At 43.9% G+C, this 13,492-nt stretch overlaps 1 protein-coding gene across 1 annotated transcript; it reads right to left on the minus strand.

Annotated features, from left to right (window-relative positions):
* Window positions 1-338: 338 nt before the first annotated feature.
* Window positions 339-2,336, minus strand: LOC143218332 (uncharacterized). The gene is made up of 5 exons (XM_076443466.1): window positions 2,167-2,336; window positions 1,759-2,001; window positions 1,386-1,642; window positions 1,191-1,298; window positions 339-407 (listed from the first exon to the last, which is right to left on the minus strand). The coding sequence occupies exons 1-5, from the start codon at window positions 2,231-2,233 to the stop codon at window positions 339-341; spliced, it is 744 nt and encodes a 247-aa protein (XP_076299581.1). The 5' UTR covers window positions 2,234-2,336.
* Between the last annotated feature and the right edge of the window lie 11,156 nt (window positions 2,337-13,492).

Genomic DNA, 13,492 nt, shown 5'->3' on the forward strand with positions numbered 1-13,492 from the left:
TTAACTTATTAATTATGATGCCCTTAATCTACAATATACTTAACCTACTACGCGCTTAACCTGCTACAATATATATATATGCTTATGATACTATTGCTTAATTGTACGACATATACAGTGAGTGTAAAATTCGTACGCCCTTTAAAATAGAATAACTTTTTTATAATTGTACCAAACGACCTGATTTTTTATAATCAATTAGTAGCATTGGTTTACGAAATGATGTGCAAAAAATATTTTCTAACAATTAAAATCTACAAGGTTAATGCAAAAAAATAGAATTTTTCAAAACTTTTTTAAATGGGACCTTCATGAAAATTTAATATATATTTCGTAGATTAGATATATTTCGTAGTAGTTATACACATGCTGAAAATTTCATCGAAATCGATTAACATAAACACGAACTACAAGCGGTTCAAAATGGTCAAAATCGTAGTTTTACACGACTTTTGAGCTTCTGCTAAAAATCCACAAGTTCTTACATATATCTTTCGATGCGTGTCCTTTTCTTAGCGTCAACCGATTTTGATGAAATTTTCAGCATGTGTATAATTAACATGTAGATCTACAAAACATATATATATTTTAAATTTTCATTAAGAGCCCAAATAAAAAAGTTTCAAAAGATGTCTTTTTTATTTTCGCTTGTAACCTTGTAAATTATAATTTTGGAAAAATTTTTTCATATCATATGTAATAAACCAAAGCTTCTAATTGATTATAAAAAATCTGGTCGTTTTTGGTACAGTTACAAAAAAGTTATATTCCGTTTTAAACGGCGTACGAATACTTTTCACACTCACTGTATAAATGAATTATAATTATATATTATCATCCAGATTTACATCGCAAAGTTGATCAATCTCAGATAATAATTTTCTATTTTTATTCTCGTTTGTGTTCGTAATATTTTTTTTCTGCCGTTTCATTCGTCCTCCTTCCCAATCTCTACAGTGGTGTAATACTGTCCCTATTACTTTTATAATGTCGCAATCCTTTAACGGATTTTCGTCACTTGACAAAGCTGACACCATCGCAACTTGAAAATAATTAATTTTAATAGATTATTTCGTAATTCATCAATTAGTAATACAAATCTTATAAACGGAAAATGGAGAAATACCTTTAACAACATTATAAAGATTTGTATCTTTAAATACAAATAGCTTCCCCTCGACATGCTTTACTGCATTGCATCTGAGAGCAACTTCTCGAGATAAGCAGTATCTCAGTATTTCGCTCATATTTCTGACGATTGTTGTTCGTTTGTTTATAATGCTAATAAATTTGTGTGCCTGTAGAAAATTTCGCGATAGAATTAATTCTTGTTTTACATACATATAATAAATAAATACGGAAAATAGAACAGTATAAAATCTTACCAATTTTTTACGGACATCTATCTCCTTTCCGATTTTTTCATCAAATATTTTGAAGTCCTCTACCGTCTGACACGGAAGTTTCCAAATTTCATTAAAATCGGAAATAACATCGCAACTGTTGTTAGTGCTCTTATGATCGATTGATCTTCCTAACAGCTCGTTCAGGGTTGCTTTTATGTCGACCATCATACTTGTCAGTTGGCTTAATTTAACTGATAGGGGTTTGCAATTTTGTTCTATTGTTTCGTTGATGTAATCTGTAATAAATTAAAATTTTATGGTTGTGGAAATGCCTATAAAGCATTATTGAATGAACGAAACATTTATATTGTTTTAAATAATTTCGTTATCTATTAATTTAGCATATATTTACTTTTCAATGAATTGATGTCGTCTTGACATAAATTCGACGGTGGAGTGGATGTAGATTCAACTGTGTTTGATTTTAATATTTGCGGCGGTGAATCGCGTTTAGTAAAGTCTAAGCTATTGTCGGAACTTTCTGAAACGGTGACTCTTCTGTTTAATTTCTTCGGTTGCTTCCTTCTTTTTTTCGTTATGATCTCGACGTCTTCAACAATATCAGAATTCATTTCAGAATCCGTCTCATCTAAAACTTTTAATGTAGCTTTTTATTATTTCACGATTTAAATGATGGCGTTGATTGATAAATTGTAATCATTGAATAGCAGAACGAAACAATGGCATTTTCAATTAAGAAAAGGTACAATTTCTACAAAAAACTGCACAAAATTAATGATGAAAAATTAAAGTATCTTACCTTTTTCGTTATCTGCAACTTTTTCCACATATTTTCGCTTGAGGCCTTTCCTAGTCGTCGCAGCCATCCTTGCAAACACGTGCAATCACTGGTATAAACTTATTCTCGATCTCGTCCGACACGTTTTGCTTCTTCAGAGCGTTTGAAAGAATTATCCAATGCAGTCACACTTTACACTGTGTATACGAAGGCAGAAGCTTCTCGAAGGTAGCTTATAGGCGGCCGCGCGGGACAGCGACGCGAGACGAGCAAAAAGAAAATGAATCGCGATTTTCGCGATCGCGGATAGCAACGAAAAAAAAATGAATATCGGGTTCACAGATGGACTCGGCCTATATTTGCTATTCCGAGAGAGAGGACGTGGTTTAGAACCACGGCCGTTCTTGGTTAGCTCTAGCACCCCGGCAGGAGAGTACGGCGATAATACCTGGTCGCCTCTCGAACGAGAGAGGACAGGTCAACTCGTGGCCGCCTGCCGAGAGGACGGGAGAGTAATAATTAAATAATTGATTAGTAATAATCATTGGACTGCAATCCGATCTTATCAACCGATTTTAATTGGTTTAGCCGACTAGAGCGACCAACTAAAATGCATTACCACGCAATCGGTCGATTGCATGTATACATTTCACACATGCAGTAGAGGCATTACCAAAATTTTTTCTCCAGCAATACCACTTAAATCAAACGGAACCATTTTGCTTTTGATGTCGGTAATTTTACACATTATAGTATCCGTATTTCTACCACTGCAATTCCATATTTGGAGATGACGTGAATCACAGGGATAGGAATAAAGCGCCTTTCTCTTTCTCAATATTTTTCCTGTAATTTCGATACAATTCACGTCATTGTTCCGTCGCACAGGAACAGAATTCGTAGGTTTCCTTCGGACAGGATTTATGATGCGATCGTGCCTAAATATCCTCCTCAAGGATTAAACAAACTAGGGTCATTCGGCGACCAGTCAAGGCATCTGTTTAACGTTCAGTTTTTATACACCCTCGAAATTACAACGTGTCATAAATTTAGTCCCTCCGAAGGACCGTCCGCGACCGTTACGCAGGGTGTCGAATTACCTGGAACCGTCGCGTCGTCGACCGAGTAAGATCTCGCCCCACTCCTCCTTCCTAGGGCCTCATTCAGAGCTACGGGAAGGAGGTCCTAGGAGTCAAAGTGTGTACTGATTGGGAAATGCAACTTTCTGCAGGAACCAATCAGTGCATCTTATTTCATATTCGAGAATCCAACGAGCATCGCGCCAGGACTGGAAGACGAAATCGCTCAGTTGAGTTTTACGCTCTAACGCCGTGACATTCTCCAGTCCTCGGGTAGACAAGTACAACGCACGAGCCATTGTCTTGTCAATCGTTCATTACATGTGCAAAGTTAGCATCACGGTAGTTCGTCGTCCAGTGATCAGGACACCCGACAAACCGGGATCGCGTCGGTCGAAATCCCTCGCGAACCGGATCAAATCAATCGAGATCCCTCGCGTGCGTTCAATCACAAACGCGAATCCTCATATCATCATCTGCGCGCGTATAAGGCAGGACCTGCTAGATCAGCCTTACTGACGAGTCCACTAGCAGGTCCGGGACGAAACGCTTCCATTAACGTATTCATGCGATATCAAGTCAAGCGAATCAATTATTGTCTTTTGCGATCATTCTATAATTTGAACTAGCTGCCCAAGATTAACTTGGCGGGCAGTGATCCGGAACATACGCGAACCCACAGTTCCGCGGCAAAACATTTGGTCCTTCGAGCCGGATCAGCGGCCTAGTGAGTGCAGTTCGTGCAAAAGACAATCGTGCACAAACAGTCGTGTACAAGACATTCTAACAGTGGTCTGCATCATCCGGCAGTTCACGCAACCACGTTAAAGGAAGCAACCAGCCTTAGCCGCAGTAACACACATCGTCGCCGAGAAGGCATTCTAAACTATCATCGACCTCGAGACTCATTCGAACGCAACATCCGCTCAGAGTCATTCGCATTCGAACCATTTCAGTACAAGGTAGACACGTTATTGAATTTACTAATCAGGAACTTTCAAGCAATTGGCAATTTCTCATATTCACACGCGTTACGAGAATCGCTAACGCAATGGCTAACGCGCACGAAACGAGCCAACGCATCCACATTTTGAAGCACAAACGACGTCCCTTCAAATCGCAGATAAAGTCCATCTTCCAGAAAAACGCGTTTCTAAGTTTAACATACGCGCACCGTACTTTCGACATACAACATGTCAATTACATTTACGAGTGTCAGTTTCCGTAAAGGCCGAATCAACGATCGAGACATTGACGACTACCGACGAAAACTACAAGCCATGTAAGCTCATTTGGTGGATACGTACGACAACCATCGCGCTCTGGTTTCACGTCACACCTCGCGATCATTAAACGTACCGCCATGCCGGACAATTCGTCGCATTCTCGAAACGATTCAAGTCATCACACGCAATCGCATATCCTATCGTCATGATCTTTCAACCGATCATGAAAGACATCGCGAATGATATCCTCACGAGCTTCACGATCGATCGAACTTCCGATATGCGCAATTACATTTTCAATCATCTGGACAGCTCTTTTCCTCATTACAATGGACAAGACATCCCTCTCCTCACCTAAGGTCAACCTCTCCACTCACGAGGAGCCTAACCGACCTTGCGTTGTCACTGGACGTCTTATTTCAAGTTAGTTCGTTTCGAATCACCGAACGATTGAATTGACACCACGTTACCACCAAGCGTCATACTTGATTGCTGCATCCACGATCAGCACATCTAAGTATAATACAGATCAACACAGATCGCCGTTATCGGTTCCAAACAAGATTATCGAAAGGGATCAGCACTCCCTCGTGCGTCCCAAAGATCGCGCCTTTTCGCTTACTTACATTCATTCAGACTCGATCAAATTCGAAGGCAATTTACGATCACGGAACAACATCGAGTTCAAATCACATCGTGAAGCTCAAGGACGCGAACGGATCGAACATCACAAACTTATAATGCAAACAAAGAACAAACGGTACCTGCTATACACGCGGACAAACGGACCGGCACAGTTCTACTCACTTGCATCGATATCGTGCAAGTCGGAGTCAATACAGATCGACCGACGATCTACGTGACCACTAGCCAGGACCTGTTAGACAGCCTCGCTGAACAGTCCTCTAACAGTTCCGAGAGACACGCGATTCCTTCCAATATTCATTTGGTAAGCAGCAAAGTGCGAAACACGAAACGCACAATTGCATTTCAATCGATTCGCGGTGATCAAACCGCGAACAACCCTGACCTTTGCTCGGTTCAGCAAAGCAGGACGTTACCGAACTTCAAATAACAAATGCGAGAATCACGAACGACTCGCCCGCGCTGTCCACGTACACCCACAACATCATAAAGTGTATTTCCGAAAAGACCGAATACGCGATCGAGGATAGACATACGACAACGTCGCACTCTTGTCTCGCGTTACAACTCGCTATCAGTAAATGCACAATAATTCGTTGGATTCGATAAACGATCCAATTCACTCTACACGCGATCAAACAATGAATCCGGAAGACGCGATCGCACACACAATCGAGACGTCGCGAACGATCTTCCAACGAGCATCGCGATCGATCAAACGAATTCCGATACTTACAAACGTGAGATCAAATCACATCTGCAGATATCGTCAATTCGCAACGCGTCGCATCGAGACAAATCGTTCTTAACGGTGACAAACGCGAAATATTCAAAACACGCGGTCACGAGTCCAGAGACCGACCGCAAACCGTCGATCGCGACTATGGAGACGTCATTACGAAATCGCGATACTTTCTAAACGGAAGTCATCCTCGCCACCTTCAGAAAGACACGCGCAAACGTGGAACGACGACGACAAAGTCGCGATAATCAACTCGCGAACAATCCTGATCCTTTGCACGACACAACAAAGGCAGGACGTTTCGTAAACATTCAAATCAACCGGTTCCAGTATTCGAGCGGAAATTCGAACACGATTTATAATCGAACCAACGGTACCCGGTCGTCGCACAATGGCTCGCACCGGGACTCATAAAAACAGGTAGAAACTGTCCACTCGCCGGGTTTCTACCTGCCGCATCACGCCGTCATAAACTTTCAATCTTCCGACAAGTATCCGTACGGGTTCGATAGCTCCGCGAAATCAAATTCAAATTCGCAATTAGACGACGTCGTGGCAGGACTGGAAGTCAAGATCACAACCGTTCAGTCTTACACGCTCGAACAGTGACACCAACCAGTTCTTCACGTAGTCGTATCACATATCAATCAACTTCACCTACAAATCGCACGTAGGACTGGCAGTCGAGTTCACCCCGTTCAACATACGCGAACAACATGAAACTCTCCAGTCCTCGTGTAAACAAATCCAACACACCAGCCGTTATCTTATTTATGGTGTTGTTGATTGTTCTGACGATGTACAATAATCCGCGAAGAATAAGCCCATACGGCAGAACAATTAGTTTGCATTCCGTCGCGTTGCCGAATGCACGCGTACACCCTCACCGAAGATATCGAAATTTGGGAGTTCGGCAACTCCTCGTGCGTCCCAAAGACCGCGCATATGAACGAATCTTGCAGAATCATCACAGCAAGATCGCAACAACCGAATTAAAACACCGTCGATTTCGGACTCGCATCGATATTACAACTCGTTTTTTTTGTTACTCGCATCCACTCGCGCACGACAACACCACGGATCATCATCACGGATTCGCGCGCAGTTCGTCTTTACCCCTTGAAACGAGCACATCCTTGTATCTTACAAATACAAGCGAAGCTACGCTCTATAAACCTACCAAACTCCTAAGGTCCGCCTGTCTTCCCCCAAGAGAAGCCCAAAGGAAAGCTCGTGTTAGATTCTGGAGCGGAGCGACCTCACTTCTTCTGTAGACTTCCACCGAGTACCAACCTTGTATACCACACTACAAGCGACGTGGTGCACCTCGGTTTTTAAGTAGATATTCAGATAAGTGAAACCCTTCAGGTCTTAACACGAGCAGTGCCATAAAAGGGATCATCACCACAGATCCGCGCACGTAAGATCAACTCCTAAGGCCAACCTCCCAATCCACGAGAAGCCTAACGGACCGACCTCGCGGTGAGACTGAAAGTCTAGTTCACGTTCAATTCAATCCTAGCATCCGAATCAATGACACTGATAATTTCTCATCCGAACGTCTTACTACCTTGCAACCAATATCAGCAAGACGAAGCCACGATACAGATCAACATACAGATCTGCGCGCATATTGCCTCGAATCATGACAATACACGGACAACCCAATTTTCTCGATCGACTCTACTGTTCTGAGTTGGTTAAACATACAACCCTCGACTCGAAACCTTTCGTCGCGAACCGCATGGCCGACTTACAACGGAAACTGACATTCCGTCAAACTGACATTCAATCTACAGACATTCGAAACTCGCATACATTCGAAACTGACATTCGAAACTCGCATACAATTGAGCTCACATTCAACCAACTCACAATTGAACTGACATTCAGTCAAACTAACGTTCAATTGAATTGACATTCAATCTATTTTGACATTCGAAACTCGCATACAATGAAACTGACATTCCGTCAAACTAACATTCAATCAACCTTACATTCAATTGAACTGACATTCAGTCAAACTAACGTTCAATTGAACTGACTTTCAATCATGGCTATACAATCAATCAGCAGATAAACCGCTTCAAACCGCGTCAGAAGCGTCAAGTCGCGTCAAATAGCGTCAAATGGCATTTAAATCACGTCAAGTCACGTCAGTCATATCGACCTACGCGTCAAACATACACGTCAATTCCACATTAGAATCACGTGTCGAATCATTCGATCATGCGTCAGAGTTTGAGGTTGTTGGTTGAGAAATGCACCATTCGGCATGACTAACTCATACATTTCATTCAAAGGGCAATCGGTGATATTGCACCAATGCTCAAATCGAGGAACACCCCTTCTCACATACATAGAAGGGCCCTCACGAAGAACGCTCTCACGCACACTCCTTGTATCTTACAAATACAAGCGAAGCTACGCGCTCTACAGTTCTTAAACCAAGTGCCATCCTTGTATCATCCCAATACAAGCGAAGTAAACTGACTTCTTGCGCTCTTAGCCAAGACGAGTGTACAGTACAAACTCGCGACAGGACTCGAAGCCGAATTCACAACGCTGAGTTTTTAAACTCACACCGTGACATTCATCAGTCCCTAGCATAGTCCACTTTAACACTCTCAATCGAACTCTGACACATTGATCTCTTGTTTCTCCAACGGGACAAAGCACATCACAAAACGGGATCTCGTGGCATCAGTTAAGATCCCTCGCGTCCGCTACTATATCGCAGAAACACAGACAGCGACCTAACCACCGAGGTCTTCATCGTGATTCCATACCATTCGTCGATAAACGTTACACTCTCGAGACATTCACTCAGATAACGGTACGGATTTCAACATCACAGATGACGAACTGACGCAACGAGTCAGCTTCCATTCAAGGACAAGAAATCGCGACACTTTGTCATGTCCTTTAGACTAGATTTCTTCAAAATCTAGTTGCGTTTCACTACCATATCGGCATTATTGGAATCAATTATCAAATCTACCAAACACCACGACGAATGTGTCGTCGGCAACCAGTATTCACGTATAAACAATTCACTATGTTTGTTATCAACATTTAAACGTTCGTAAACTGTTCTCGTATATCGATCTCGTCAGATCCGAACAATTCAACAGTCTTACTCATGGCCATTTCCTGATTGGTGATTCTTTAATGTGTATATCTTACTTAAACTGATTTCAGCGGAACACACAACACGCAAATCGAACATCACTGCAGCATTCACGCAGTGATAATTCAAACATCATCATGTTTATACGTGCAACGTTACAACTCGCAATTATTTTATATACAAACCGAGCACAACCGCGCGGTGCTAAGCGTTAACGTCAATTACATGTTTTTTACTAGAATTTAATATTGATCAATCGGATCGATCAACGTGGGGGAGTATGTTCCATCGCACAGGAACAGAATTCGTAGGTTTCCTTCGGACAGGATTTATGATGCGAACGTGCCTAAATATCCTCCTCAAGGATTAAACAAACTAGGGTCATTCGGCGACCAGTCAAGGCATCTGTTTAACGTTCAGTTTTTATACACCCTCGAAATTACATCGTGTCATAAATTTAGTCCCTCCGAAGGACCGTCCGCGACCGTTACGCAGGGTGTCGAATTACCTGGAACCGTCGCGTCGTCGACCGAGTAAGATCTCGCCCCACTCCTCCTTCCTAGGGCCTCATTCAGAGCTACGGGAAGGAGGTCCTAGGAGTCAAAGTGTGTACTGATTGGGAAATGCAACTTTCTGCAGGAACCAATCAGTGCATCTTATTTCATATTCGAGAATCCAACGAGCATCGCGCCAGGACTGGAAGACGAAATCGCTCAGTTGAGTTTTACGCTCTAACGCCGTGACATTCTCCAGTCCTCGGGTAGACAAGTACAACGCACGAGCCATTGTCTTGTCAATCGTTCATTACATGTGCAAAGTTAGCATCACGGTAGTTCGTCGTCCAGTGATCAGGACACCCGACAAACCGGGATCGCGTCGGTCGAAATCCCTCGCGAACCGGATCAAATCAATCGAGATCCCTCGCGTGCGTTCAATCACAAACGCGAATCCTCATATCATCATCTGCGCGCGTATAAGGCAGGACCTGCTAGATCAGCCTTACTGACGAGTCCACTAGCAGGTCCGGGACGAAACGCTTCCATTAACGTATTCATGCGATATCAAGTCAAGCGAATCAATTATTGTCTTTTGCGATCATTCTATAATTTGAACTAGCTGCCCAAGATTAACTTGGCGGGCAGTGATCCGGAACATACGCGAACCCACAGTTCCGCGGCAAAACATCATCGTTTGGGGATATCCACATACTCTTTAATTGTATGATTTCATTGCTGTTCAATAATACTGTGTTGTTAGGAAATTTAGTCGTTCGTAGTGCCTCTTTATATTGAACTCGTTTAATAAGTATTTTCTCTAATTCTTTTGATTTCACTTGTCTAGTAATTTTGATTGTAGCTGGAATAACGGCTTTTTCGTTCCAAATATGGGATATTTCATTCAGTCGACGGCATAATTGCGAGAGAGGCTTATTTCCATTTCGAAGAAGTCGTTTCATTTTTCCTAGAGCGGTTTCGAATGGAAAACTAGAAATATATGTACTGTCACGCCGTTCACCGTTTCTCGACAGAATCGGTGACCGGACTCGGGAAATTATGGCCTGACGGCCGGGCCACGCTCGGTCGCGCGACACGTGGTCCTCCCGGGACAAACAATCACTCGCGTATTCGAAATTGTTCTCCCTCGAGCGTTCGAAATGGAACCTACGGGTGCCAGGCACGCACACGCGCCACACGAAAGCAATCGGGATTCAAACCCGAGGGATCACTTTTCCGAACACACGAGGATTGCGCGACCTGGGATAGCGGTAGAAGGGTCCAAGGTTACACGTGGGATGAAGGACGGGGCATTCCCCGCGACGGGAACGTTTCTCACAGGGAAAGAATGAACCGAGACATTTACGGCAGACAAAGATCGTTTATTATCTCGGGAATTAACGTTGAGAGGCCACCGGCGAGAGCCGGTGGCAAACAAGATGGCTGCCGGCGCGATCTCGATCGATTTCGACGGTTGTTCGGTCGATCGCGCGTAATATTCCCGGTTCGCGTCGGACTCGGCGGTCACAGGATTCCGCGTGAATGATACAAGCCTGGAAAGGCACGATTTGCGCCGAGCCCCGATAGAATACGCGTCGCAGTGCGAAGAGACTAGGCGAGGGCGGCAAACACGTTGCTAGATCGAAGCGGGCGCGTCACGTCGTCCCACCGTGGAACTTCCGAGGATCGTGAATCTAAAGGGCCGCAATCGAAATTCGTACGTCCCGCAAAACCACTCGGGATCGCTACGACACACTGCTTCGGCGCCGGCGCGAGAACACTCGTCTCGGACCCCGGACGCGCCGAAGCACTTAGCCCGCGCAAAATAGGTTACAGAACCTTCCAAACGACGTCCCGAGCCAACACGAGCAATCACAGAACTTTATTCGCAACAATATGACCGGTACTTACCAAACGGCACGGCTCAAGCCCGATAATGGCGGTCGTAGCACTGTACTTTCGACGATATCGCGATTTCAAAACACGTGTGACTAACTCTGGGTCCTTCGTCCTAGTGACACACTTCGCGTCGGCTCGGAACGCGGAAACGGGGCGTCCCCCACTACTTCCTCATCTATCCTCGCTGCTACGACGGCCGGACCTATCGCGTGGCTCCTCGCTACAGGGCCGAATTCAGGGAATTCGGACCCGGGCCTCCGACAATTGTTCATTTTCTCGGGGCCGCGTCCGATAACGCTGCGGGGGCGATGGGATGGACCCGAGCTATTCCAGGTGAGCTCTCGTGGCTGTTCCCGGGTGAGAGTCGGCAAGGTTGGGCAGGTGAACGTCCCTACGAAGTCATTTCCTCGTCGGCATCTCCGGGTTGGTGAATCCGAGCTCGGTCCAATCCCCGTTGTCTTCCTCGTTCGCGCCGTTGCGTGATAGGTCGGTCGGGCGTCTTCCCGTAATGGCTTCCGCCAATTAGCAGCTGCGGATAGGTGTCGGCTCCCCTCGCAAGGGAGCAGGTCCTGAAACTCCGTGTCGCGCCCAGCGGCGCGACATTCAAATGCGACAAATTTTCCGCCGCTGGAGGCCGGTTGTCTCCAGGGAGATCGATCGCTACGCTCGCTTCGATTCGTATCGGCTCGCGAGTGACCCGGTCTCGGTTAAAAGGGTTCGGACAGACGTCGGCAAAGCTGCCACGTCACAGTACATTTCCAATCATAAATTCCTTTCCATATATAAATTGTGCTTTGGTCACAAATTTTTTTAAACATAATCCAGCATATTTACATTTATCCACGGCTAATTCTGTAGACGATAATATTCTGCAACCAGTATGTAGGAGCAATAAATGTCTGTATACGTCAGTTGTTAAAATTTTCTTGAAGATAACAGGAGCCGCATATAACAATAAAAATCGGTATTCGGTGGCTTTGAATTTATGATACTCTGTTAGCGATCTAGTCGTTCGTTGAAATTCAGCAGGCACTTTTATCCTTTGTAGTAAATCTGACAATTGTACCTTAGCACGATCACTCAGCTTCAACCCTTTCACATTTCCATCTATCCAGTAATGTAATAGTTTTTTCATAATATCCAAATATAGCAAGTGCATGGAGTCCAGCAAAAAGTGATTGATCATATCAATTTTCGGATTTATGCGAAGTAAAGGAGATATTCCTAAATGATGTCCCGTATTGCTTTGATTTCTAAATGACAAATCACTTCTTTTTTCACAATTTATTCTAAACAACGGGTAAATGGTCCGGTTTTTGTATCTTTTGCCACGTATCATACATCTCTCGCAGGCAGAGATGGGCAAAATTTTTATTTGAATAAAAATTCCGGGTAATGAATAAAAGATACAAAATTTTTATTCTTTATTCGAGGGCTTGAATAAAAAAGTAACTATTATTCAAAAATTATTAGAATAATTTTTTATTCACCGAGAATTTATTCAAGCTTTGAATAAAATTTTTATTCTTTATTCTTATTCTTTATTCTTATTCTATTTTCTCGAAAATGAATAAATCCATGAATACTTTCGGCCAGCTCGAGGCTACAATGTACACGACCGACGCCCGAGGGTCGAGCCCTGAGGCCTGAGCCCAGAACACAATAGTAGTGCAATAAACACGGCCCGACAATCCCCCGGCGAGCCAGGTAGCTCGGCATGAAACCGCTAAGGAGCGAATGGTGAACTTATTTATTTTCCGTGCTACCCTCACGAAAGTCACACGAGCCAATTCGTGGCGTTCTGCCGATTAAGAAAAGCCTAAACTCGACGGAATTAGGACCGTTTCTAGTGGTTTTATTCATTAAAGTATGCTCGAAATTTTTATTCAACTATTTTTCTGCCCATCACCGCGCTAGGACGACGAAGCGACGAGGGCCTGGGACGCCTTGGCCAAGTGGTGCAATAAACACGGCCCGACAATCCCCCGGCGAGCCTGGTAGCTCGGCATGAAACCGCTAAGGAGCGAATGGTGAACTTATTTATTTTCCGTGCTACCCTCACGAAAGTCACACGAGCCAATTCGTGGCGTTCTGCCGATTAAGAAAAGCCTAAACTCGACGGAATTAGGACC

Source organism: Lasioglossum baleicum, chromosome 19 (genome assembly GCF_051020765.1).
Source record: "Lasioglossum baleicum chromosome 19, iyLasBale1, whole genome shotgun sequence".
Taxonomy (NCBI): domain Eukaryota; kingdom Metazoa; phylum Arthropoda; class Insecta; order Hymenoptera; family Halictidae; genus Lasioglossum; species Lasioglossum baleicum.

Bases quoted from the DNA above. Each gene is read 5' to 3' on its own strand.
- LOC143218332 (XM_076443466.1), bottom strand. From the start codon at position 2,233: ATGGCTGCGACGACTAGGAAAGGCCTCAAGCGAAAATATGTGGAAAAA. The intron at 2,002-2,166 runs GTAAGATACTTT...CTACATTAAAAG, and splicing joins AGTTGCAGATAACGAAAAAG to TTTTAGATGAGACGGATTCT. The intron at 1,299-1,385 runs GTAAGATTTTAT...AATTTTCTACAG, and splicing joins TAGATGTCCGTAAAAAATTG to GCACACAAATTTATTAGCAT.